The 27,089-nt window shown below is 46.8% G+C and overlaps 2 protein-coding genes across 2 annotated transcripts; both read right to left on the minus strand.

The window, feature by feature from the left end:
* Positions 1 to 9,704: 9,704 nt before the first annotated feature.
* Positions 9,705 to 14,067, minus strand: LOC127608522 (myomegalin-like). The gene is given in 3 exon segments (XM_052077639.1): positions 9,705 to 12,616; positions 12,618 to 13,904; positions 14,047 to 14,067. Coding segments are annotated over 3 exon segments (3,930 nt in total). The 3' UTR covers positions 9,705 to 9,994.
* Positions 14,068 to 17,064: 2,997 nt separating this feature from the next.
* dhrs13b.1 (dehydrogenase/reductase (SDR family) member 13b.1) lies at positions 17,065 to 26,359 on the minus strand. The gene is made up of 5 exons (XM_052079069.1): positions 26,099 to 26,359; positions 24,193 to 24,311; positions 23,970 to 24,093; positions 22,739 to 23,065; positions 17,065 to 17,434 (listed from the first exon to the last, which is right to left on the minus strand). The coding sequence occupies exons 1-5, from the start codon at positions 26,223 to 26,225 to the stop codon at positions 17,175 to 17,177; spliced, it is 957 nt and encodes a 318-aa protein (XP_051935029.1). The 5' UTR covers positions 26,226 to 26,359; the 3' UTR covers positions 17,065 to 17,174.
* Between the last annotated feature and the right edge of the window lie 730 nt (positions 26,360 to 27,089).

Here is a 27,089-nt window from a genome sequence, read left to right on the forward strand (position 1 = left end):
TGAACAGTACCCTCCAAAAGTATTGAAATGGTAAGATTTGTTAGAAGCTGAATATCCCACAAAAGTTGTATTTAATCCAGATGAGTTAACTCAGGATCGATCACCTTTTGTTTGAAGCCACCCACTTTTCTCTTCAGATCACCTCACAGATGTTTGATCAGATTCAGGCCTGGACTGGAGTTGGCCCATTCCAAAACTTTTATCTTCTTCTAGTGAAACCGTTCTTTTGTCAATTTAGATATAATAATAATAATGTGTCAGATTTAAATGATGCTTTACTAGACAATATGTTCTTTGGGTGATTGTCATACTGAAAGATGACGTTCCTCTCGAGCGTTCTAAGTTATGTGTGTTACTGACACATATTTGGAACTGTTCATAATTCATTCCACCCTGACTAAGGCCCCAGTTCCATCCATCCATCCATCCATTCATTTTCTGATATACTTATCCTCACAATGGTCGCAGGCTGGAGCCTATCCCATCTGTCCTTGGGCGGGAGGCGGGGCTACACCATGAACTGGTTGCCAGCCAATCGCAGGGGACACATAGACAAACAACCAGCCACTCACACCCTGGGACAATTTAGAGTGTTCCATTAACCTGCCATGCATGTTTTTGGACTGTGGGAGGAAACCGGAGTACCCTGAGAAAACCCACACAGGCACGAGGAGATAATGAAAACGTCATACAGGAAGGCCGAAGCAAGAATTGAACCCTGTAGCTCTGCACTGTGAGGCCGACGTGCAAACGAGCCGACCACCTCCTAGTTCCTCTCAATGCAAAGCATCAACGGCTTGACTCTGAGCCCCTCCTGGATGACTGAGCTTCTCACCTCATCTCTACCACAGGAGCTCGGACACCCTGTAAAAGAAACTCATTTTAGCCACTTTTATCCTGATCATATTTTTTTAGACATGACTCACAGTTCATGACCATAGGTGAGGGTACGAACGTAGATCGACCGGTAAATCGAGAGCTTCCCCTTTTGCTCAGCTCCCTCTTTGTCACGATGAACCAATATAGAGTCCGCCTCACTGCAGACACTACACTGATCTACATGTCCATCTCACATTCCATCATGCCTTCATTCGTGAAGACCCCAAGAAACCTGACCTCCTCCAGTTAAGGCAGGATCTCATCCCCGACCTGGAAAAGGCACTCCACACTTTGGCAACTGAAGACCATGGGCTCCGATTTGGTGCTCCTGATTCTCATCCCAACCACTTCACACTCGGCTGCGAAGATCACGGCTTGAAGAAACAACCGTAGCACATCATCTGATTAAACAAAAAACAACAACAGGCCTACATTTATCTCGCACTCAAACAGTAGGCTGTCAACAAAATGTCACATGGCTGTATTACTATGATGATTTCACATGACATTTGTTTCCACAATAAAATCACTTCTAGACAAAATTGGGGAATTACGTTTTGTTTTACTCAATTACATGGAAAACTAAAATCTACTTTCCGCAAGTGCTGATCAAATAACGATCAGCAGTGAATTACCTTCCCATCCTGACAGAACTACGGAATTCAGCTGGGATAGGCTGCAATCGTTGGACATTTGCACCACTAGATGGCACACTTTCCTAAAGTACAGTACGTGACATTTAAAATGGTTGATGTCAAGCACTGGGCATGTTTTTTGGTCAAACCTTTTCCATTATACTGTAAATGACCGTTTGATTCCATTGTTAATGTGTTTTGTGTGTTATAAATATGTAAAAAGAGATAATTTGATCAAAGAGTTCAAGTGAAACGCAAAGGTTTTCAGAGCTACTTCAATGTTATATCCAGCCGTGTCACTCAGAACCCCCTAGAACCCTCTTCCTCAACTGGCGGACCGCGATCCACGACCGGACCGCCGACCTCCTCTGTCCGGACCTCCGACCTCCTCTGTCCGGACCTCCTCTCTCCGGACCCTCGGCAAATTGTAAAAAATAATTTATAAATGGATTTTTACGTTATACATTTTATATTTGTGGACTATAATCTGCGCATTACCGCGATCGCTTGTTAAAATTAACCGTTGTATTCTTTGCGTGCACGAACAGATGTAATGCAGAGGACCGCGGCAGCGCGACTTTGTGTGTATAATATTTGACTCACTCGAGACCTTCCCTGAGCAGGGCATGTCGGGGATAACGATGCGCTGATTGGCTCCTCTGAACTTAAGGTGTGTCCATACATAAGCGTCAGCACGCATTCAAAATGGATGATTGTGTCAGGAAACAGACGCATGCGCGACGCCACAGTGTCCTCACAGCTTCAGCCAAGGAGAGCCGCACACAGACAATTAGACAAAACGAATCGCGGGAGGTTTCGATTGTGTGCAGTTCTGCTGCCGTGTACTTTGCAGCTGTTTAATAGCAGAACACCGCAACATGGTAAATGAACATCCAAATGGCGTCCTCAAATAATATTTGCATGCCTCAGACATTGCATTAACCTTTAGTGGAAGAACAGCACTGCACATACCCGTGCTCCCTTGTGTCAGTACTTAAAATGGTTCTTAACTCCTCTTCTGATATATTTTTTAAGTGATTTCAGAAGGGATGTGAAAGGGGTAATTGTACAAATGAAAAGGATATTTTTGTTTTTATGTTTAGTATTTATTTTGGTAAAATTAGTATTTTGTTTTGTTTTTGTTCAATTAATGGGAAAATTACAACTACTGTTTAACAAAGTTAAAATAAAAATGTCTTATTTCCCTAAAAGGGCTATTTCTGTTATTAAGCACGCACAACTTAACAAAATAAAAGAGTTCCTGTGCCTCAACACAATACCCCTCATTATTTGCTGTGTACTGGCAAAGTGAATAATTGTTATTTTCATGCACCCCATTATTGGTTGGTTGTGAGGAGTGTTGATTTGTATAAGCTTAGCTTGCCCATACTAAATGGGCATATTGCCCTGCTCACCATGACCGCTGTGCATGGGACAGGACCTTGGTCTTATTAAAAAAAAAAAAGTGGACCGACAGCATTTCTAGTTGAGGACCACTGCCTTAGAATACCCTCAAAGCCCTCAAAATAATTTGGTGGGTTTTTTTTCTTTTTATTGAAAAAAAATATATCTATCCATAGCTATCTATATCTATATCTATATCTATATATCTATATCAATCAGCATGTATTGTCTATCTATATTTAGATAGATAGATAGATAGATAGATAGATAGATAGATAGATAGATAGATAGATAGATAGATAGATAGATAGATAGATAGATAGATAGATAGATAGATAGATAGATAGATAGATAGATAGATAGATAGATAGATAGATAGATAGATAGATAGATAGATGGATATTTTGTGTGTGTGTGTGTGTTGTTGAGGAATGTGAACTGTCAATTTGCTCTTGGCCCTTTCTTGGTTACAGGTTCTTTTATCTCTCTATAAGGTGGAAGAAGACCCAACACCGCGTAGTCTTTTCTTCAATTTATCACAACGCAACACGAATCGATTCGGGCTCCTGTGAGTCTCAGATTTCATCAGGAAGCCCCGAGCAACTTCAGTCACACGTACATATAGGCATAGTATGTTAATTATGTTAATTAGGGGCGGGCAGTCCTTCCCCTTATGTCAAAATCTGAAACAAAGAAAGTCCAGCAAAGTTCGATCTTGGCATTTTGACAAAGTACAGAGAATATCTGCTGGTCCACAAATCTTGAGATTAGGTTTCCTCTTCGAAGGCACTTGACAGCCTTCAGGGACTTTTACGATGTGGGGGACGCAAAAGAAGACAGCCAGGGGGCTGTTAATCACTCAAAGGGAAATAGGACCCCAGCTTCACCCTACACTCTTTGTTTTAACTACCGGTACTTCAGCAGATGTTCAAGAGAGAGACTAGTGTCAATAGTTCTTATAGCAAGATGAAATTCATTAACAATGTTCTACTACTACTTCTAGCGGAATAATTCCTTAACAGTGTGTATATATTATTTATTTTTCATAAGGTAGTTGCTCTTCATGTCCTAATAATAATTTCTATCATCGCACTGGTTGTTGCTCAGGCACTGATGACATAACAATAAGAAGATAACAATGAAAATATCAATTCAAAGACTTTTCAAATTAAAATATCCAAGAGCTGCTTTACATTGCCATTCTACGGAAGAGGATTAGGGCCAATGAAGAAAGAAAAAATAAGGTTGGCAAAATTCTCACTTTAATCTCAGAATTCTGACTTTAAAGTGAGAATTCTGAGATTAAAGTCAGAATTCTGAGATTAAAGTGAGAATCTTGCCAACCTTATTTTTTCTTTCTTCATTGGCCCTAATCCTCTTCCGTACCATTCAGCATGTCGTCGTTGCAAAGTAAAGCTGTGCGATGCCTGAAATTTTGGTATCGAGCAGTACCAAGTAAATACTGGAGCCAGTATAGCCTGAACCAATACCGCTACAGCTACCAAGTACTTTTAGGTTTCTAAAATATCGTAATTTAAATCCATCCATGATGTGATCCGCTTGTCCTTACAACGATCACGGGCATGCTGGAGCATATTCCAGCTGTCTTCCGGCAGGAGGCGGGGGATACCCTGAGCCGTCTGTCAGCCAATCGCAGGGCGCATAGAGACGAACAACCGTCCGAACTCGCATTCACACCTAGGGACAAGTTAGAGTGTTCAATCAGCCTGCCATAAATGTTTTTGGAATGTGGGAGGAAACCGGCGAAAACACAAGCAGGCCCGGGGAGAATTTGCAAACTCCACACAGAGAGGCTGAACTCAAACCCATGACCGCTGCACGTGCTAACCAGTCGCCCACTGTGCTGCCCGTAACTTACATAATTTATCCCACTGATTAAATAGCATGTTGTAACAACATTAAATGTATTTGTTGGATTCGTAATGATGCCACAACAAAATATTCTCACTGGAAACATACCTGGACTCTTGACGTAAATCGTACATGTAGTCGTGATCTGGCGAACCAGTGTCATGGGCGACAAATGTGTCTCATTCAGCTATGCATGCGCTAAAGGGTATGCGTGAGGAATCCATGAGAAACCAAAAAGAAATCAATTGAAAGGATCGATACAAGCTCTTTGGTATCAATTTGATACCAAAACCCACCTAAGTATCGTTTCGATTGATACTTGGATCGAAATGCAGAGTCGAGTTTTAGGCCTTCCTTGTCGCACAGCCCACATGCTGTTTGTTGATGAGAGAGAGGGTAAGATTGAAGCCTCCAGTATGTCTCAGATATTTCCTGCTTCGTGAATTACCACAGCCAAAATGCTGCAGTTTCGGAAATCGCCCAGAGCAACGGAAAACGGTGGAGAGGGTAAAATAAGGAAGAAAGTAATGAAGCTGTTGGCTGTCAACTCACAGGCGCCAATTTGAAGTTTAAAAAAAATGTAATAATGTTTACATCTTGGCAATTTTTGTACTCAGGTTGCTATGTTGCTATTTGATTTTACGCACTCACTGTTTGGATTTGATCATTTATTTAGAAATCTGACACGCAAGATGGCAACAGCCAACCACGGTGATCATGAGCATATGTTTTATGTTGAGAGGGAAGAAATATAATCCGTGCTGTATGTTCCACATACAGCACATTTGACAATAAAGTTGCATTCAATTCAATTCAATATTAAGGTTATTCAATTATAAATTGATGATCTTGGCGGGCACAGTCAGTGATGAAAGTTGACTTTCCTGAAAATTCTGGGGGGAAAAAATTACACACACTGTATATGTACTGTACGCACCAGTGGCGGATGCTGGTCTGTCAAGGAGGGGAAGCTCAATTTTGGGGGACATCATAAAATGTGTCCGTTTATTTATACGTGAATTCTCCTCTTCGCTCCTTTTCAAGAAAATGATCTGTGACCCTGTCATACCAACAAGGAGTTTTTTTCCAGGGATTTAACTGGGGTGATATAAGTCACTGCGAACACAAGCAACTACAATAAAACACACCAGAAATAAAAGATGAATCTGTCGCTAGTCGTTTTTAACAAAGATAGTGTTGCTAAAATGATTAGAATAAATCTCCAGCTCAATTTAGAACAGAATGCGAATTGAAAAATTGCTCACACAGACGCCTACACTAAAAGGTCGGTGATTGGCTCATTTTGATGTCAATCAAACTGGAACACAGACTCAGACAGATCATCCAATCTGATGCAGAAAAGCTGAGCGTCCGGTACCCGCCCACTGCCATCCAGTCCCAGAGAGTAGAGACACTGAGCGTCCATGGGCGAGACAAGAAACAGCTTGTATCCAATGACTTGTCTCCGTTCAACGCATTGGGACAACCTACCCTAAACTCTCGAGACGCTGAGCGTCAGGACAGTAGACGCTCTGCAGACGCCCAGTGTCCACCGTTTATAGCAGAGCGAAGCTGCGGGGATGAATGAGAAGGGAGTCGCGTCGTAACCAGTTCAAAGAAGTTGATTCGGAACAAAAGTTGAGCACGCTGTAACGCATAATTATTTGATAACATGTACACATAATGAAATTAACATTCATATATGATCACTTATTCTTTGACATTTTAGGGGAAGCTGAGCTTCCCTTGCAGTCCGAGAGCAATCGCCACTAGTGCACGCGCACACGCACACGCACACACACACACACACACACACTCAGGCGCACACACGCACACCTAGCCGATCACGCATGAATTGTTTACACAAAACGCTATTCAAATTCTTAAAATTCAATGATTAATCTTCCTTGTGTGTGCACACGTGCACCCTTTGTGGCTTCCGTTCTCGCCGAAAATTCGAAATCTCCGAGATTTGGCGAGGCGAGGGTATTACTGTTGTGGCGATGGCACTCGAGCTAAGCGCGCCTCAGCAGTAGATAGTCCGCTGCTCTCTTTTGTGCGTGCGTCAGCTCAAACATGTAAGCAAGCGCGTCTTTTGATTTCAACCAATCAGCACCGACGCAAACGACGTCACACACGACAACAGCAAAGCTAAGCTAGACAAGACGACACTCAAAGTCCGACGGACACGTTTTTCTGCCAATCTGTGTGTTTCCCTTTTTGTCCAAATACGTTTTGTACGACAACAACTGTCTTGTCCACGGCGTCTTTGATTCGTTCCACTGGGGTTTAGCAAGTGTGTTTATAAAGAGACGAAAAGCTCTTTACTGTTTCTAGTGTTAGTGCCTCAACATGGCTACGGTCGTGAAAGCAAAACAACAAACTCAAATGCGTGTTTGTTCAATGTTGTCAACTAGTATCTGGATTATTTTAGGCAATTTTTCCTCAATTCTCCAGAGAAATTTTCATTAAAATTTGAAAATCTGTAATTCCCGTGTGGTATATGGTTTTTGCTGCTTCGCTGGTCTTCAAAAAACACTCGGTGATCGGTGGCTGTTTCCCGACGAATGAGCACTTCAGGGACCACGGCTGATTGGGAAAAGATTTTATTCTACCAATGTCAGAGTGAAGTCTTTCCAAAAAGTTGAGTGGCCCAAGGCATGGATGTAAAAAAGCCCCCCCAACACCTGTCAGGCCCGTATCTTTTATACCTGGCAAGGAGCTGATGTCATGGCTTTGTGCACCAGCTGCGGTTTTCAATCTACTAGTTTACTTCAGTCCTAAAAAGGAGATCTTGACCAGCGCTGTTGGTGATGGACGACAACAGCCACTTTACCTTATTATAGGATTGCACACATTGCTGAAACTGGATTCTCCCTGACCAGCAAATATAGAATAGAATCGTGTCACTGACGCCAGGTGGACATTCTAAGGACACCTACAGGAATAGAGAGGGAATTCCAAATTACACTTCATTCCCCCCTTCCGGGACAAAGTAATAGTCCCGGAAACGGTCTAACAAAAGATAACATCGGTAAAGGTCCAAACATCTTCCCCCAACCAAATTTTATATATGCTCACGTCTACAATTTGGCCCAAAATCTTCAGCCTAAATCACGCTCAAGGCATGCTACGTAAGGTTATTTTAACTTGGAAAGCTCAAACTATTTAGTTAGCCAATTGCTCCCTGACAACAATCTGAGGCCTCTCAGGAACCACAAGCAAAGAAAATTGAAGTCCGCATAATTCAAACGACGATACCACCCCCCTTAGGTAATACCCTTACAACGGTGACAAATTGATGAAGTAATGAATTTGGTGGGACCCGTTAGAAGCCCCAAAAAGCTGCCGGCCCCTCCTCAAGAAAAAACCTCGCCAGTCTAATGACAAGGAAAAAGAGGAAGGCCCTTTCTACCACCCCCAGTGGTTCCCTTCACCTGGTGTCAACCAGGTGTAAGGAGCCCTGGCACATTACAATCCACAAAACAGTATGAGCTCACCAAACAGTGTGAAAATGGAATGACATGTCCCCCTATCACCAAACAGTGAAATTGTACCGTCACATGATCAGCCGGCCAGCAGGTAACAAAATGAGGTAAAAATATTGGAATAAACAATGAGGTATATAGTAATGAGGTATCAAAACATGCTATCAAAACAAGCCCCCGAAATGTCGCCCCCCTTCTTCATGTGTAAGTGCGTGCCGAGGCAGAGTCCATTCCCCGAATCTTCAGCGATAGAACGTGCTGGGTATCACTGCCCAGGGCCTGCTGTCCATACAAAGTCCTTATGTCCAGGTCACTGTCCATAGAGTCCCTTGCACGGCCCCGGTCAGCATCCAGAGGTTCTGGAACGAATAAGGACTCCTGCCAGTATCGCGCGATGACAATGGCACTCAACGCAAAACACATGCAACTTTGACACAATAACGATGGTAAACTGGTCGCGGGCCGGGCAACAACATACGGTGGATCACATTCCAGTGGAATCATGCAACACATCACACAAAAAGGAAAATAAAAACCCAAGGAAGTGGCGCTACGCCGATGTTCCCACTCCCATTTTGAAACAGGTACACGTATAGTTTCCGAAATCACTCATGCCAATTTTTGTCAGAAATAGAGCGCAATCTCCTAACACCTCAAATCGCCTATATGTATTTAGTAACAGTACATTGTCCACATGTGTTCGCTGGGCCAGGTCAAGGATGTTACCGGTGGTGTCTTCCCATTTGGCGGTGTGTCTGCACAGGGACCTTCCTGCCCTTGCGCAACTACATGGCAGTATGACAGCTCCTCCCAACACTCCCTCAACATTGCTCAATGTAATTCTCCGGCCGGACTCTGTGGCGGACTGGGCGTCCGTCACTGGGTCCTGTTGGGTGACCGTGTCCATTGGGGACACCATCTCCGGTGGTAGTTGGCTTGGTGTCGCTGTGTTGGGGAGAGTCACCTGCATCTGGGGAGGGCGCGTCGTCAAGATTGACATTGTCGAACTGTTGGCTTCCTCGATCGTCGGCTGTGTCGCCCCCGATGTCCTCAGGAACAGATACAGCAGACACGTTATCCACCACAGCTCGACCTTGCCCGTCTTCCTCCCAATCTGGGCCCCTGGGCGACTCTTGTTCTGGCAGTTGTTCGGAGTTCTCGCAGCCGCGGCTCCCTCTTTGGGGTTCTTCATCTTTGGGGACCTTGACGCAGTGTGTCAGATGGTACCAAGTTGGCGACCCTTTCACTTGCACCGCTGTTCCGGTACAGCGGACAACTTCAAATGGCCCCTGCCGTCTTTCGTTGTACCACTTGCGGCGGAACACTTTCCCATACACCTTGTCTCCTGGCTGAACCGTGTCTTTAGTATTTGCTTCGAGTCTCTCTTGTGCTTCTTCTTGTTTCTGCCTTTTTACGTGCAGAAAAAACCCTTTGCCCCTCCACATGTTCTCGGAAGACGACGTTTCGGGGGCGTCTTCAAGCCGTTCCAATCCGGCTTGTCACTGCAACCACCAGGTACACGTTTCACACGCCTTCTTTCATACACATTGCTGACAGCTCCACTCAAAGAATAACACTGACTGCGCTTTTGAGGAGTTTGGGGATGCTGAAGGGAGTTTGGTAAGGCCTGGTTGAAGACAGAGGTTTAGGGGACTGAGGAGGTCTTAGTGATTTTAAATGTGGAGGTCCGTAGCATTGAGTCCGGTTGTTCGGGGTCTAAAGCAAGCATCGGCTGTTGTGCTTCCTGGCAGCAGAGTGCTGGTTGGCTTTGACTCCGTCAGTCGTCAAGCCCCGGACATTAGCAGGTTGCTCTCTGGCACCACCTCCTGGCTCCTCAGCGGCGTAGGGAGCAGAAGACGAGGAGCTTAGAGAGGAAAGTCTCAGCTCGTTCTTCTCCAAGTTTGTCCTTGCTTTCTTCAAAACATCCCGAGTCCTTGACAGCTGGTTCACGATGAAATGCTCCATGCTCTCCTTGGTGCGACTGGTGCTCCTCAGTCTTTGAATCGTCCCCTTCAGTACCTCCTCCTGCTCAGACACGCGCAGCTTGAGGGACAAGATCTCCTCTTGCATCGACTGCTCCTTCTTCAGGTTCGGCATGGCGGCGTCGGCGCTGGGCAGCGCCGCCCTCCAGAACATCTTCAGCAGGGACGCCGCCTCCTCCAGAATCTGCCTCAGGGTCTTTGTGTTGGACAAGAGACTCGGGACATTGCCGTAATCCAAGAGCTGCTCATTGTTTTGTTTCTGGGCGGCTCCTAACGGTGGAGGAGAGCGCAGGCGCGGGCGCAACGCTGCCTCCATGCGCTGCACGATGCTGCAACCTTCAAGGACTTGTTGCTGGAGAGCGTTAAAGTCATCCACGTGACCGACGGTGTGGTGGCCATAACGGTTGGCGAACGAGCCATCGGGGGCGTCGCCTTCCAGCTCAGCGTGCGGGTCGAGGGGGTCGTTGGCGGCGCTATGGTTGTCATCCAGGTCCGAGTAGGGGGGGCAGGGAGATCCACAGTTAAAGAGACCAATGTCCCTGACAGGTGGAGAAGGGGCCGGGTCGTGCAGCAGCTGTCGCCTGTAGACGTTTTCTCTCTGAGGGCTGGCGCCGAAGGCCGACAGGGACGGCGTGCGAGGGGAGCCGGCCCCTAGTTTTTGCTCCAGCTGCTTGTGGAGCTCCAGCTGCTTGAAGGCGCTATTCTCCTGGATGCTGCTCTGCAGCTGGGCCCGCAGACTCCTCACCTCGCTCAGTAGCTCCGCCGACTCCGCGGGCAGGCCAGGAGCTTCGCACAGGAAGCCTTTGTTGGATTTGAAGCTGGAGCACACGCGATCGTAGACGTGCAGTTCGTTCTGCAGGGAGTGGATGAGGTCTCTGCTCTCACACAACTGCTGCTGCAGTAGAGACGCCTCGTGCTGCGCTCTGTTGATTCTCTCCTGACCGGCTTGCCTCAAGGCGAGAATCTGCCGTCCCTGCTCCTCACTGTGTGACTGAAGTCGTCTCAACTCCTCCTTCCACTGCTCAGCTTCCAGCTCGGCTTGCTTGAGGCGGGCGCGTGCTTCGATCAGCTCCTCGCACGAGTCTGTGCTGGCCTGTAGACGGGACTGCAGATTCAAGTTCTCGTCTGTCAGGACTCTGATTTCATTCGACAGATGTGTGACTGTGTCCAACCCTTGAATATAGATGTTTGTAGCTGCTCCTCCGTCGCGCCCAGGGTTTGCTAATTTTTCCTCCAGCTGCTGTCGGAGCCTTTCGTTGGTCCGAATGGACTCTTCCAGACGCTGGCGAAGACATCGCACCTCCCGTAGGTGCACTTCAATTAAATTGGGCCCCGAGCCCGACTTTAGTGAGTGACCCTCGGGAATGCCGCCCAGCTGGTACTGCGGAAAGGCATGATGAGGTAGCTGGCTGTAGCCTTTCAAGGACGGAGCGGTTAAACCCCCAGAGGCTGAGAAAAGCATTCCCGGACAGCTGAAAGATGATTGGAGGTGTCCACGAGAAGGAGGAGGGATCGATGAATGGGCATCCGGTTCGGATTGTCGCTGCTCATCCTGGTCCCGATAGTCTCCGGCGTCTAACTCGGAGCACAGATCCAGGTCTTCGTTGGTTTGACACTCGTCGGACACCAAGGAAGTCCTGTCTGATGGGTCGGTGGTCTCCGAGAGGGCTTGGCAGCTGGATGGCGTCTCAGGGCGATGCTGCAGCTTGTTGTGCAGAGACTCGATGATTTGGTCTTTCTGCTGAAGCTCCTTGCTAAGCTGCATGGCCAGCAACTCGTGGCCTGTCTTGTCAACGGGGCTTTCCACTCGTCCAGTCAGCTTGATGAGCAGTCTCTGAGCTAGCGCGGTGCTTTGTGAAAGCTGCTCTCGAAAGCTCTGCCCCATGTAGTAGTCAACATCGTTGGCCCGCAGCAGCTCCTCAAAAGCCTTGGTGGTGGCAGCCAGATGCTGTGTGAGGATATGGGAGACTCCTTCACCCTCTCTCATCCTCTGCCTCAGGTGGGAGAGCTCACGAGCTTGGGCCTGGATGAGAGAGTTGTACTTTCCAGGCCATGTGGCACATTTCCCCTGCTCTGCTTCGCACTTCCCCTCCAACTTGGAGCTGCTCAATTGGGCCTCCAAGGTGGCCACTCGTGCCATCAGCTCCTGCAGCTCTCGGTTCTCCAAACAAAGCCGGGCCGAACGCTCACTCGGACCCTTGACAGCCACGCAAGACGTCGCCCCCAGTTCATCATCTTCCATGTAGTCCTCCTCCTCAGTATCGTCCTCCTCCTCACCCCGGTCAAGACTCCCGTGGTTCGTCCCCACTTGACGTTCTTTTAGGAAGCGGTTCTCCTTCCAAAGCCTCTGCAGTGTTCTCCTCTTGGTTCTGCATCATCTCCTTAAAAAAGGCTTCTTTCTCTCGGAGAAGACCTTGCAGGTGTTGCACGTCTCCGGCCGTCTGCCTCTCTTTGTCCCGCCTCAGCTCGCACAGTTCCTGCTCTCTCTTGGACAGCTGCCTGCGCACCTCCTGCAGCTGACCTGTGCGCTCGCTTATAACCAAGGACAGCCTGTACGAATTGTCCTGCAGGTACTGGTCTTTGTCAGCGAGGGTGTTGAGCAAGTCCGAAAGCCGCGTTTGGTGTTCAATCGATTGGCGGCTGCGGTCTGACAGCAGCTACTGGAAGAGCTTCTCCTTCAGCTGGAGCCGAGCCTTCAGCTCCTCCACCACCTCGGTGGGGCCGGCCTGAACTCTGGCGACCAGGGTCGCCGTCAGATCCTGTATCTCCTTGCCGCGAGCCTGCAGCGCTGCTTGCAGCTGGCCAATGATGGCGTCCTTCTCCCTGAAAGTTCTGCTCTCCTTTTCTTCACTGGCCTGTTTCAGCCATTGAAGGTTTCTGTAGGCTTCGGCCGCCTGCTCCAGGTCCAGCTCTTTCCTTTGCACCAGAGCATCGAGACTCGTGATGGTCTCCTCGTTGTTAGACAGGATGCAGCGGAGCCTGTCCAGGTCTCGGTCTTTTTCCCGTAGCGCCAGCTGCAGTGTCCTCACTTGACCCTCACGTTCATCCAGGCAGCAGAACTTGTCATCGATGGTGCGCTCCAAAGCTCTGTCTCTGTCTTTAATTCGCTCTCTTAATTTCTCAACAAGTGCATCTCTTGGTTTGGGACTTTCTGGTGTCTCGAACATTTGTGAGTACTCCTGTAACTGTCGCTCCTTCTCCCGCAGAGAGTGATTGAGCTGTGCAATGCTCATGTCTTTTTCTTGCCCCGCGGAGAGCCTCTCGGCCTCGACTTCCTTCATAGCTTCTTCCTTAGCCCTGAGCTCGGCGCGGGTTTTCTGAAGTGCGCAACGCAGGTCCTGATTGTGTTTTTCAGTCTCTTCCTTATGCTGCAGCGCCTCCTGGAGGTCAGCATTCAGTCTGTCTTTGAAGCGGGCCAGATCGTCATCTTGTCTCTGACTCTGACTGAGACTCCTCTGGCTGGCCTCCAGCTCCAGGCTCAAAGAGAACAGGGAGCTCTGCACGCCCACCAGCTGCCCTTGCAGCTGGGAAAGCGTCACAGACTCACTGACCCCCTCTGGTGTCTTGCTTTGTGCGAGTTGATTCCGGTGGGCCATCTCTCGGAGCTTGTTTAATGTGACGTTCTGCCCCTCGATCAGCTGATACTAGTACACGTATAGTCTCAACTACTTCCCTGTTCAAAGTCCCTTCCACCGGCCAAGGCCTCTCGATGTCAGGCCATCTTTTATTCCATTTTTTGGATATTTCTTTAACCCCCTTAATGAGCGGGTGGTTTCTCCGCACTACCTCGATGGGGGTGGTCACCATTGGACTAGCATAGTTCCTTTCCCCCATTTTTTTTCCCTTCTTTTTTTTCTTCTCTTTTTTTTTTTTTTTTTTTTTGATTGCAGATAACAATATCAATTAAACAATGCACATACGATTTTGCCAACCTCAGATAGACCCCTTAAGACCGGCTGTCTCAATTGATATTCGATCCGGTGTATTCCGTCCGCGCTATTTCTGTACCCGCACTCAACTTATAAACAATTGTTCACAAGTTTATGATGATCAGTCTGTAGTCAGTCTGCTATGCAATCCCTGTTCTCAGGTTTTTTATGTAAACAGAAAATCAGAAGTATTGAGGAGAGCCCCAGAGAGCAATATCAATAATTGGTTTTTAATTTTATCATTCTGTCTTTAATTTAAATTAACAAGTCGGGCTTTTCTGCAACTCCAATTTCTCATTGCTCCCAGAGGGTCTAGGGGGCGCCAGCTGACCCTCGTATTATTTATGAGGGGCCACACTCTTTCTTGAGATGCATACATGCACATCTATATTAGTGTCGTTAGGTAGCATTCCCGTGCTTCTTGTTTCTTGTTAGACAGCTGTGGCACATTAATTCTCCTGGGTTTCAGTTACCTCAGGACCTCCACAGTTGGTCATGCATTCTTTTGCTCCTTCAGCATGCCGTCCCCCATCATCCTGTCACATTTTTTCGCTACCAGCAAGGTAGGCCCCAAAATGGGCACAACTCTGGCCCCACGCCCCGCCCCCACGTCACCCACACGGGGAGTGCCTAGCCTTGAAACACGGTGGGCAGGTACAGGTTGGCCACTCCCTGTCCCGCCCCCGAAGCCACCGCAGGCGGGCACGCGCCCCAGAGCACCGAGAAGCACACTATCCTATCCATTCCATTCGTTTCTTCTACAAGCACGCTCACTCACTCGCACTCAAGAGCACACACACACTTACTCACGATCGCGCACACGCGCACACACGCACGCTCACCCACACACACCCATGGGTACACTCACACACACGCGCACGCACACAGGGATCCCACACGTCTCTGCACGCGCAGACACTCACCAAGAAGACAGAACAGGATTCAAATCCATTCCACGTTTTGCTGTTTGCCAACTGCGGCTATGCAGTTTGGTGTTTAACAGTGCAGATATGCACTGACAAATACGCACGTCTTACTTAACTTTCGTTTCGTTTCGTTTCTAATAGCGCTTTATATTTTCCCCTTTATTTTCTGCAGAATTTAACTTAAGTGTGCACACAAAATACTTTTTTCCCAAGGTATACCAATCCTTGCACTCCAGAGGCCTCATTGCCACGTTTTCCCTTTTTCACACAGAGGGATTTTCTCTACACACACAATGCCGTCCAGCACCTATTTCCCAAACGCGGTCTGTACAGGCTCAAATTTATCAAACTTTGACAGATGTGTATGCTATTATGACACGTCCCCATAGAGGAATCGAACCGCAAGCAGATCGTATCAGCTTAATCAATATTCAAAAACCGCCAGTCCTTCGTTTTACCTGGGGGCCTGTTACACCAGCAATTAAATTGACAAGCCTTATAACTCACATACACCTCTAATTCGATCAGTGCCCAAACGACGTGGCTTCGCGCGCATCATTCTCTTCGGCCCACAGGTCCGTGACCTGGCCGGATATTTCCTTCATCCACTCTCACACTTCACGGTACGGATGCCAAAGTTGCGCTCGTTCCTATTAGCCAAACGCGGTCGGCGCAACCTCCCTTTTGCGCTGGACTTTGGCAGAGACTAGGCTCCCACCGGACATCTCGGCTATAGCCCCTGGCCCGTGTGGATTCACCCGTATCTTGTCGCAGCATAGTTCAATCGTACCCGTGTTTCCGCCACAATCACACAGCTAAAATTTCGATCCTCCGCGGGACCACTGAAACGACTAATTTCCACGTCCACGTTTTATGGGACTTCCTACTATTTTCTTCTCGTGACAGCCGACCAGCGTTGTTCTCGACAACCTGTCCTGTTTCACATTCGCCCTCCCTGGAGCGTTTATTTCTTCTCGTTTATCATTCTCACCAGACATGTCATGCATACAATTCCCAAAACGTTTTGTTACTGTTCCCTTTTTATTTATTGTTTTTTATTTATTTTTCCTGTTTATTTATTGTTTTTTATTTATTTTTCCTGTTTTTATTTTACTTTTCTTTCGCTGTCTCTATTTGGGGCCACTCCCCCTTCAAAAGTCACATTATGACGGCTTTTGACTAGGAGAGACAACTTTCCCTGGAACCCGCCGTGGCCCCATCAGATCCGTTTAACTGTCCTCCGTCCGGGGGACAACGCTCCCTCCCCCCCTTTCCAAGAGCGAGCATGCTGCGGCGACTTTGAGTGCAAGCAACTCACCTCAAAACAGGTCGTCGGCTGGCCGCTGGATGCTCGCGGAGAGAGCGGACGGGACGGTCCCCTGGAGAACACGAATCCTGTTCGTGACGCCAAAAATGTGGTATATGGTTTTTGCTGCTTCGCTGGTCTTCAAAAAACACTCTGTGATCGGTGGCTGTTTCCCGACGAATGAGCACTTCAGGGACCACGGCTGATTGGGAAAAGATTTTATTCTACCAATGTCAGAGTGAAGTCTTTCCAAAAAGTTGAGTGGCCCAAGGCATGGATGTAAAAAAGCCCCCCCAACCCCTGTCAGGCCCGTATCTTTTATACCTGGCAAGGAGCTGATGTCATGGCTTTGTGCACCAGCTGCGGTTTTCAATCTACTAGTTTACTTCAGTCCTAAAAAGGAGATCTTGACCAGCGCTGTTGGTGATGTACGACAACAGCCACTTTACCTTATTATAGGATTGCACACATTGCTGAAACTGGATTCTCCCTGACCAGCAAATATAGAATAGAATCGTGTCACTGACGCCAGGTGGACATTCTACGGCCACCTACATGAATAGAGAGGGAATTCCAAATTACACTTCACCCGGAAAATCCGGAGGACTTTCATCTCTGCACAATTCAATGAACAAAACCAAAACAAGTTGTTTGCTTTTTAATCTGGACATGAAGGCTTCTGTGTCAGGAGCAGTCAAGCAACAACAACGAAACAGAACATTATACTGAATTCGCATTCACTTGGGAATGAATTTATGCAAGACCACACATTCGCTCACTGATTTCCCACAGCTTCTTAGCTGCACCATCATCCTTTGCTTTCGAATAGACTTCTCGCACTGTACAGTTGGAGAAGTAACGGCCACTAAGTGGTTCAATTCCCTCTTGCAGAGCACAGTGCAGTGTAGTCTGGCATCCCTGGACAGTGTTTTTGAAGAAGAAGGTGGTGATGGGCTTCATGATAATATGGGTCAATATGCTGGCGTTCCTGGCCAACTCAGAGTTGATAGCTCCTGCGAGGAGAAAACACGAGAAAATGTTTTGCAGACACACAAGCACTTGGCAACATGCAGTGGGGTATAGAGCTAAGATCGGTCCTAAAAAATCGAGCTCGACTAGAACCGGCCCGAGGGTATTTAAGTCCGACCTGGTCCGAGCCCGATCATTTAACTTGATTTGCAAGCCCGAGCCCGAAGCAAACCCGAGATTTCATGTTTTATTTGTGAAGACTGGGGAGGAGGAGGGGTGATTTCTGATAACAAAGCCTGTCTTTTGTAACAAATTCTAAGTTAAACAAGACTGTATAAAAATTTACATTTTTTATATTTCTGTTTCTGAAGAGGTTACATTAACTGACAATTTTCCATCATTGATGGATTTTTTTTTAAGAGAGAACGGGGAAAATTTAAGGCCGTCCGTCATTTTGACGGGTTGAAAATTGGGCCGTAAACCACAGCAGCAGTACATCCTTAACTCTTCTGTACCAGCCAATTCTGTATCAAGTTTGAAAAGACGTTTAAAAACGTCTTTGGGAGTGAATGAGTTAAGAATCTAGCGCCGCATTTTAAAAGAGAGAAACAGAGAGACAAAGACGAACAATGACGTGTGAACACTCAACAGAGAGTGGAAGGAATTTTTTGAATTGTCATTGTAAGAATTTAGTACAGTACGTGTTGTGATGATGCGACTTGTTTTTTTGCAAACCATGGTCTCTCATAGCCAAAACTATTCACGGCCTTGAAACTAAAAAAAAAAAAAAAAAAAAAAAAGGTCAGCTAAAAAGAAGCCCGACCCGAACCCGAAGCAATGATTGACATTTTAGGCCCGACATAACCCGAATTTCGGGTCGGGCGGCCCGATCTTACCTCAAGTGGGGTACCGGTGGCTCAATTTTGTGCAAAAATTGTAAATAAATAAGTAAATACCTTTTAGGTTTAATCAAATTACTCGACAGAGTTTCAGTATCACCAAAAAGGGTCTTGTGTCTCATGTCAATGAGTGTCATTGAAAGGCTGAACACATTCAGCTGACATTCCAGGGACTGATAGCATCGGATCCAAAGCCCTTCAGGGTTATCTTGTCTAACTACTTTTGTCACTTGACACAACCGCCACTGCATCAAGGAAAACAAAACGTCTTCTGTATCGTAACGAGCACACATAACAAGCGTCACACTCCATTACCCCTTTAAAAATACACCCACACACACATATATATATATAAAAAAAAAAAATCCTCATCTCACCCCTCGGGTGGTGTCCGTCCCTCATTCAGCTTGGGTCCTCTACCAGAGGCCAGGAAGCTTGAGGGTTCTGCGCAGTATCCTTGCTGTTCCCAGCACTGCACATTTCTGGACTGAGATGTCCGATGTTGTTCCCGGGATCTGTTGCAACCACTCATCTAGTTTGGGGGTCACTGCCCCGAGTGCTCCGACCACCACAGGCACGAATGTCACCTTTACCTTCCAGGCTCTCTCCAGCTCCTCTCTGAGCCCTTGGTATTTCTCGAGTTTCTCATGTTCCTTCTTCCTGATGTTTCCATCACTTGGGACCGCTACATCCACTACAACGGCTTTCCTCTGCCCTTTATCTATGATCACGATATCTGGTTGGTTCGCCATTACCATCTTGTCAGTCTGGATCTGGAAGTCCCACAGGATCTTCGCTCTGTCATTCTCCACCACCTTCGGAGGTGTTTCCCATTTTGACCTTGGGGTTTCCAGTCCATACTCCGCACAGATGTTTCGGTAGACTATGCCAGCCACCTGGTTATGGCGTTCCATGTAGGCTTTCCCTCCCAGCATCTTACACCCTGCAGTTATGTGTTGGATCGTCTCAGGTGCCTCTTTGCACAACCTACACCTTGGGTCTTGTCTGGTGTGGTATATCTGGGCCTCAATGGCTCTGGTGCTCAGGGCCTGCTCCTGAGCAGCCAGGATGAGTGCCTCTGTGCTGTCCTTCAGGCCAGCCCTCTCTAGCCACTGATAGGACTTCTTGAGATCGGCCACTTCAGTTATGGTCCGGTGGTACATCCCGTGTAGGGGCTTGTCCTCCCATGATGGTACCTCTTCCAGCGCCTCATCTACTGTTCCCCATTGTCTGAGACATTCTCTGAGTACGTCATCCGTTGGAGCCTTCTCCTTGATGTATTCATGGAGCTTGGATGTTTCATCCTGGACAGTGGCTCTCACACTCCCTAGTCCCCGGCCTCCTTCCTTTCGGCTTGCATGCAGTCTCAGCGTGCTGGATTTGGAATGGAACCCTCCATGCATGGTTAGGAGCTTTCGGGTCCTAACGTCCGTGTTCTGAATCTCTTCCTTTGGCCACCTTATTATTCCTGCAGGGAATCTGATCACTGGCAGGGCATAGCTGTTTATTGCCCGGGTCTTATTCTTGCCATTGAGCTGGCTTCTTAGGACTTGCCTCACTCGCTGGAGGTATTTGGCCGTAGCCGCTTTCCTTGTTGCCAGTTCGAGGTTGCCGTTGGCTTGTGGTATACCAAGGTACTTGTAGCTGTCCTCAAGGTCTGCTATTGTTCCTTCAGGGAGTGAGACCCCTTCAGTGCGGACTACCTTTCCTCTCTTAGTCACCATCCGACTACATTTCTCAAGCCCGAATGACATCCCGATGTCGCTGCTGTACATCCTGGTCGTGTGGATCAGGGAGTCAATGTCCCTTTCGCTCTTAGCATACAGCTTTATGTCATCCATGTAGAGGAGGTGACTGATTGTAGCTCCATTTCTGAGGCGGTATCCATAGCCTGTCTTGGTGATTACTTGGCTTAGGGGGTTCAGTCCTATGCAGAACAGCAGTGGGGAGAGTGCATCACCTTGGTATATGCCACATTTGATGGACACTTGGGTAAGTGGCTTGCCATTGGCTTCAAGTGTGGTTTTCCACATCCTCAACGAGTTCGCAACGAAGGCTCTTAGGGTCCTGTTCAGCTTATACAACTCCAAGCATTCAGTGATCCATGTATGTGGCATCGAGTCATAGGCTTTCTTGTAATCAATCCAGGCTGTGCACAGGTTGGTACGTCGGGACCTGCATTCTTGTGCGACTGTTCTGTCAACCAGGAGCTGATGTTTGGCTCCTCTGGTATCTCTACCAATGCCCTTCTGTGCTTCGTTCATGTATTGATCCATGTGTCCACTTATCTTAGCTGCAATGATGCCTGACATGAGCTTCCATGTTGTGGAGAGACAGGTTTTTGGCCGATAGTTGGATGGGACCGCACCCTTCGAGGGAAACCCTCGAAGGGTGCGGTGCCCTTCGAGGGTTTCCCTCGAAAGGTGCGGTGTCATTCGGGCTTGAGAAATGTAGTCGGATGGTGATTAAGAGAGGAAAGGTAGTCCGCACTGAAGGGGTCTCACTCCCTGAAGGAACAATAGCAGACCTTGAGGAGAGCTACAAGTACCTTGGTATACCACAAGCCAATGGCAACCTCGAACTGGCAACAAGGAAAGCGGCTATGGCCAAATACCTCCAGCGAGTGAGGCAAGTCCTAAGAAGCCAGCTCAATGGCAAGAATAAGACCCGGGCAATAAACAGCTATGCCCTGCCAGTGATCAGATACCCTGCAGGAATAATAAGGTGGCCAAAGGAAGAGATTCAGACCATGGACGTTAAGACCCGAAAGCTCCTAACCATGCATGGAGGGTTCCATCCCAAATCCAGCACCCTGAGACTGTACGCAAGCCGAAAGGAAGGAGGCCGGGGACTAGTGAGTGTGAGAGCCACTGTCCAGGATGAAACATCCAAGCTCCATGAATACATCAAGGAGAAGGCTCCAACGGATGACGTACTCAAAGAATGTCTCAGACAATGGGGAACAGTAGATGAGGCGCTGGAAGAGGGACCATCATTGGAGGACAAGCCCCTACACGGGATGTACCACCGGACCATAACTGAAGTGGCAGATCTCAAGAAGTCGTATCAGTGGCTAGAGAGGGCTGGCCTGAAGGACAGCACAGAGGCACTCATCCTGGCTGCTCAGGAGCGGGCCCTGAGCACCAGAGCCATTGAGGCCCAGATATACCACACCAGACAAGACCCAAGGTGTAGGTTGTGCAAAGAGGCACCTGAGACGATTCAACCCATAACTGCAGGGTGTAAGATGCTGGCAGGGAAAGCCTACATGGAACGCCATAACCAGATGGTTGGCATAGTCTACCGAAACATCTGTGCGGAGTATGGACTGGAAACCCCAAGGTCAAAATGGGAAACACCTCCGAAGGTGGTGGAGAATGACAGAGCGAAGATCCTGTAGGACTTCCAGATCCAGACTGACATGATGGTAATGGCGAACCAACCAGATATCGTGATCATAGATAAAGGGCAGAGGAAAGCCGTTGTAGTGGATGTAACGGTCCCAAATGATGGAAACATCAGGAAGAAGGAACAAGAGAAACTCGAGAAATACCAAGGGCTCAGAGAGGAGCTGGAGAGAGCCTGGAAGGTAAAGGTGACAGTCGTGCCTGTGGTGGTCGGAGCAGTCGGGGCAGTGACTCCCAAACTAGATGAGTGGTTGCAACAGATCCCGGGAACAACATCGGATATCTCAGTCCAGAAATGTGCAGTGCTGGGAACAGCAAGGATACTGCGCAGAACCCTCAAGCTTCCTGGCAGATTGTAACCTCTGGTAGAGGACCCGAACTGAATGAGGGACGGACACCACCCGAGGGGGGATGAGACAAGGAATTTTATGTATAACTAGCTGGTTCGCCGCCCTCCGGGCGGCTCATCAGCTGGTTCCTGCGGAAGGCTGGTAAGGTGGGCCTTCGGCCCACAAAAGTGTTGTTGCTTGGTTCAACTTTTTGTTCATCTTCATTGCTTATCGCGAAAATAAAGAGATGTTTAGCTCTACTAAATAACTAACAATTTCATTGCAATGCTTGTGGGTAGACAACATTTTTTCGCTAAGATGCCCGCGCGATCATAGTGAGCCACTGCCTGAGCGGCGCAGTGGCGGCGCGCAGCGGCGCGGTGAAGTAGGTACGTTTTGAAAAGGGACAGACGGAAGGACAGACCGCGTGCGGGACGACGCGCAACATATATTGAACCAGCTAGTGTGTGTATATATATATATATATGTTTGTCTCTGTGTGCCCTGCGTGGTTAGATCCCATGTAGGCATGGAGAAGGTTGGCTACCAGTTGAGGGTTTACCCTGCCTACTGCCTGCCCGAAGAGAGCTGGGATAAGCTCCAGCACACCCGTGCCCCTTGTGAGGATAAGCGGTTTATAAAATTGGATGGATGCATGGATGGATGGAGGGATATTTCTCATCAGAATGAACAATTATGTTCTCACTACTGACCTGGATGGAGGGAGTAGCATGTCACTTTGGTTCCTTGCAGTCTCTTGGCCAACTCGTGAGTGAAAAGAACATTGCACAGCTTGCTGTCAGAGTAGATTTGAAGGACCTTCAAGAAAGATGTCCCCAGTCCCAGAGCTCTGTGATTAGTTAGGCATTCAAAGTCGATTTTTCCAAAGTTATGTGCCAGGGATGACACATTGACCACTCGACTTGGTTGACACTCCTTCAGTCGGTCCAGCAAAAGGTTGGTTAGGAGGAAGTGGCCAACATGATTGATGCCAAACATCATGCCGAAACCATCCTCTGTTCGACCCTGCATATAAATTCCTAGGACAGAAACATCACAGCAGTACGTTTTCCTTTTTATCAGAATTTGCACAACAACTTAAAACATACAATCACATAAATATAATTTGTTTGATTAGTGGACAATTATATTTTCAGTCTCAAAGAGAAATGCAATGTTATATTTGATTGGATTCTCATATGTTAATTAATATTTTAAAGATGTTTGATGTCTACTATCTATTTTGACAATTCATGTCAATACGCTTCACAGTCATAACTGCTTGTGTCTTTTTGCAATGCCAGTTTCAACTGAGTAATAGGTGGGTCTCTGGCTCATTTACTCTCATCCCAGCTTGGACAAGAGGCGAAAGTCTGAGACAACCAGAACAGCTTAGGTGCAATGGACTCAATGCACTGAGAGTGAAGTGACCTTGATGAATGAGAATAGTCGCAGCCATGCTCTGGGTCACTATCAATAGAATTCAAGAGCCTCTGACAGGTAATTCAGATTCATGCATGTGGCAAGAGGTGACAAAAAACTAAATTCTGTGCAGACACAAGAGAAAAACTGAAGCCGAAAACCACAAAAGGAATCCAGACGGCACGTTTCTTGTTGGGTGAAAACAATATTGGGTTCTCTGGCATTAATTCTGAACTGCCCTCCTCCAAATCCCCAAAATAATAATAATTTGAAAAAAAACATCTGCAAATTGTGGATGCTGAACAGCTAGTATGCATGGGTCCACAGTATATCTTAAATCTGAATAATTTGTAAACCAATACCCAAGTACAGATTTACTAAACAAATGTGACAGAAAGGTTTGATTTTTTTTTTAAATAACCAAGAGCTGGCGCTTCGTTCCAGGTTCACAACTAAAGAGCAAAAGAGACACATCCACGGTGACAACCCTCAACGGCATGGAAGTGCAATGAATGCTCTTACCTGCATTGTTGATGAGAATGTCTAGTCTGGGTTCACTTCTCAGATAGTTTTCGGCAAAGCTGCGAACAGACTTCAGGTTCCCCAGATCCAATTGCATGAACACGACCTGATTGCTCCCACTCTCCTTTCAGCACCAATAAACAGGTTACATCATTGAAGATGCATCATCAAGACCATTCCTACAATTTTGACTGCAAAACAAAGCATGAGAGATTTTTCTTACCCTCTTGACATCTGCAAGAGCAGCCTCTCCTCGCTGACGACTACGACAAGCCAGAATGACTCTGGCTCCTCTTTTAGCCAAGTCGATTGCTGTAGTTTTTCCAATGCCCGTGTTGCTACCTTGGGATGACAGAACAACATGATAATCAATCCTACTCGAGCAAAATTGTGTTAGTTGAATTGTGAAGTCAATGTGAAAAGGGGGAAAAAGTATTTGTAATTTTTATGAGACTCAAGCAAAACAATTGACGGGATATAGTTGGGGTCGGCAACACGCGGCTCTCGAGCCGCATGTGGCTCTTTAGCGCCCCCCCCCCCCACTCAGTGGCTCCCTAGAGCTTTTTCAAAAATGTTTGAAAATGGAAAAAGATGAGATATATTGTTTTAATATGGTTTCTGTCAGAGAACAAACATGACCCAAACGTGAACGTTTTCCGATGCTATAAAAATGTGTCGAATAAATATTAAATGTCAACATTTCGTTAACGAATATTTGCATCATAACCTGCGACACACGTTTCTATTAGCAGGGCGGCATGTCAGTCAGGGGGCCACTGTAAAAAAAAAAAAACAACAACAAAAAAAAACACTGCCTTTCATGTACAATTCACCGAGGGTACAGTACTTACTAAGAATGGGAATCTGGGCGGCCAAGAGAAGCATTTTTAAACGGTACACGTGAGCTACGGCAGTTAGCATGCTGCGAAAGTGCGTCCCATTCCTCGTTCATCCTAGCGGTCTTATGGCTGTTGCTCATTATGGCATGCGTGTGTAATTGTGTGCGTATGCGGTAACAGGTCGATCGTGGGACGTTGGTTGTGCGAAAAGTAGATCTTCCGTCAAAAAGGTTTGGGCACCCCTCCTCTACAGGATCAACTGCATTGGGAAAAAAACTTTTAATCATGAATACTCGTTGTCTATTTGTAGCCAACTTAGTCATGTTGATAGCAGGCTAATATAGCTCATATAGATACATACAGCATGTGTTGCCTTCATTATAAGGCTTTTCATTTTTTGCGGCTCCAGACATATTTGTTTTTTTGTTTATTCTGGTCCAATATGGCTCTTTCAACATTTTGGGTTGCCTACCCCTGGGATAGAGGAAGAGCGGCACTAATTGGTTAGTACGTCCGCCTAACTGTGTAGAGGTCTGGGGTGATTCCGGTTTATGTGCTCTCCCTGTACCTGTGTGAGTTTTCTCCACATACTCCAGTTTCTTCCCATATTTCAAAACCATGTCGTGTAAATTAATGGAACAGGTTGCATGTGGTCTACCGGTATATTGTTCCAAGGTGTGAGTGTGAGTGTGAATTGTTGTTTCTCTGATTGGGTGCCAACCGGTTCAGGATGTCGCCCGCCAACTGCCAAAAGTCAGCTGGGATCGGCTCCAGCATGCCCACGACCCACGTGAGCCTAAGCGGCTCGGATGGATGGATGAATAAATAGTAAAAAGGGAAAGCAAGAACTGTTTGGAACTCAGCATTTGTAGTCATATCCTAACTCTCCATAACTTGTCTTGGGTTGCTTTTTCGCCTGCTGTTTGATTAGAGAAAATAAATAACTTAACATTAACCCTTCCACACTGAAAAGAAAAATTTTGGAGCCGTTGGATTTATTTAATTTGGACATGTACACTCGTTGCAAATGATTAAAATGTGTTAAACTAACATATCCTTTGAATATTTTCAAGGAAAACTGTACAAAATCACACCGGTTTACCACATTTTCTTCATGTACAACCAAAAGTTTTACTTGTTTTTTACTTTTTTTTTTCCAGTCTGAAAGTAGCAACATTCATTTTTTGAACATTAATACAAAATGAAAACACATTTGAATTGTAAACCCTGATTGACAGTGAAAATAACTTCTGCAGTTCCAGTTGAAGCCAAAGTCAAATATATTCTTACCAGTCACAATCACGGTCTTCCCATTCAGCTTTGCTTTGCTCGTGCACTGCTTTCCCTTCACAACAACGTGACGGTAAATGTAAGCGGCCCCGACAACTATACCCAAAACCAACAAGGCAATAAACATGTTGCTGTTGTTGTTTGAGAGACTACAAGAAGAATAAATGTTATAACTTGAGTTGGCAAAGAACTTCCTTTGCTCAGATACGTTAAGAAGACTGACTTGTCTCAAATGTTCAAACAAACACACCCATTTCCTGCCTGGGCGTGACAATGTTTTCCTTGTTTGCAACCCACAGCAGACTGGAAGGACCAGAAATCAGCAACAGACAATAAAGCAATGTCAACAAGTTTAGGGTCACGATATGAAAGGAGAGTTTGTTTGTCAGAAGGGCTCGGCTTGGATGAGAAAGAAAGATTCACTGTTTTTATCTCAAAAGGCAATGGAAATTCAAACTACCGGTAATACTTTTCTTCAGATGAAACAGGGGCCCTAGTCAAGGTGGAGCGAATTATAAACAGTTCCAAATACCTCTCATCTTTTAGATGAGATTAAAATATAGATTATAAGATCAATTAATCAATTAATGACAGATCATAATGAATTAATCTCACAAATCTTTTTAATCGCTTGACAGGACTAATATATAAACAACTGTGTGTGTATGTGTGTATATGTATATATATATATAAAAAATCCTCATCTCACCCCTCGGGTGGTGTCCGTCCCTCATTCAGCTCGGGTCCTCTACCAGAGGCCAGGAAGCTTGAGGGTTCTGCGCAGTATCCTTGCTGTTCCCAGCACTGCACATTTCTGGACTGAGATGTCCGATGTTGTTCCCGGGATCTGTTGCAACCACTGATCTAGTTTGGGGGTCACTGCCCCGAGTGCTCCGACCACCACAGGCACGAGTGTCACCTTTACCTTCCAGGCTCTCTTCAGCGCCTCTCTGAGCCCTTGGTATTTCTCGAGTTTCTCATGTTCCTTCTT

The sequence above is a fragment of the Hippocampus zosterae genome, chromosome 10 (assembly GCF_025434085.1).
Source record: "Hippocampus zosterae strain Florida chromosome 10, ASM2543408v3, whole genome shotgun sequence".
Classification (NCBI taxonomy): domain Eukaryota; kingdom Metazoa; phylum Chordata; class Actinopteri; order Syngnathiformes; family Syngnathidae; genus Hippocampus; species Hippocampus zosterae.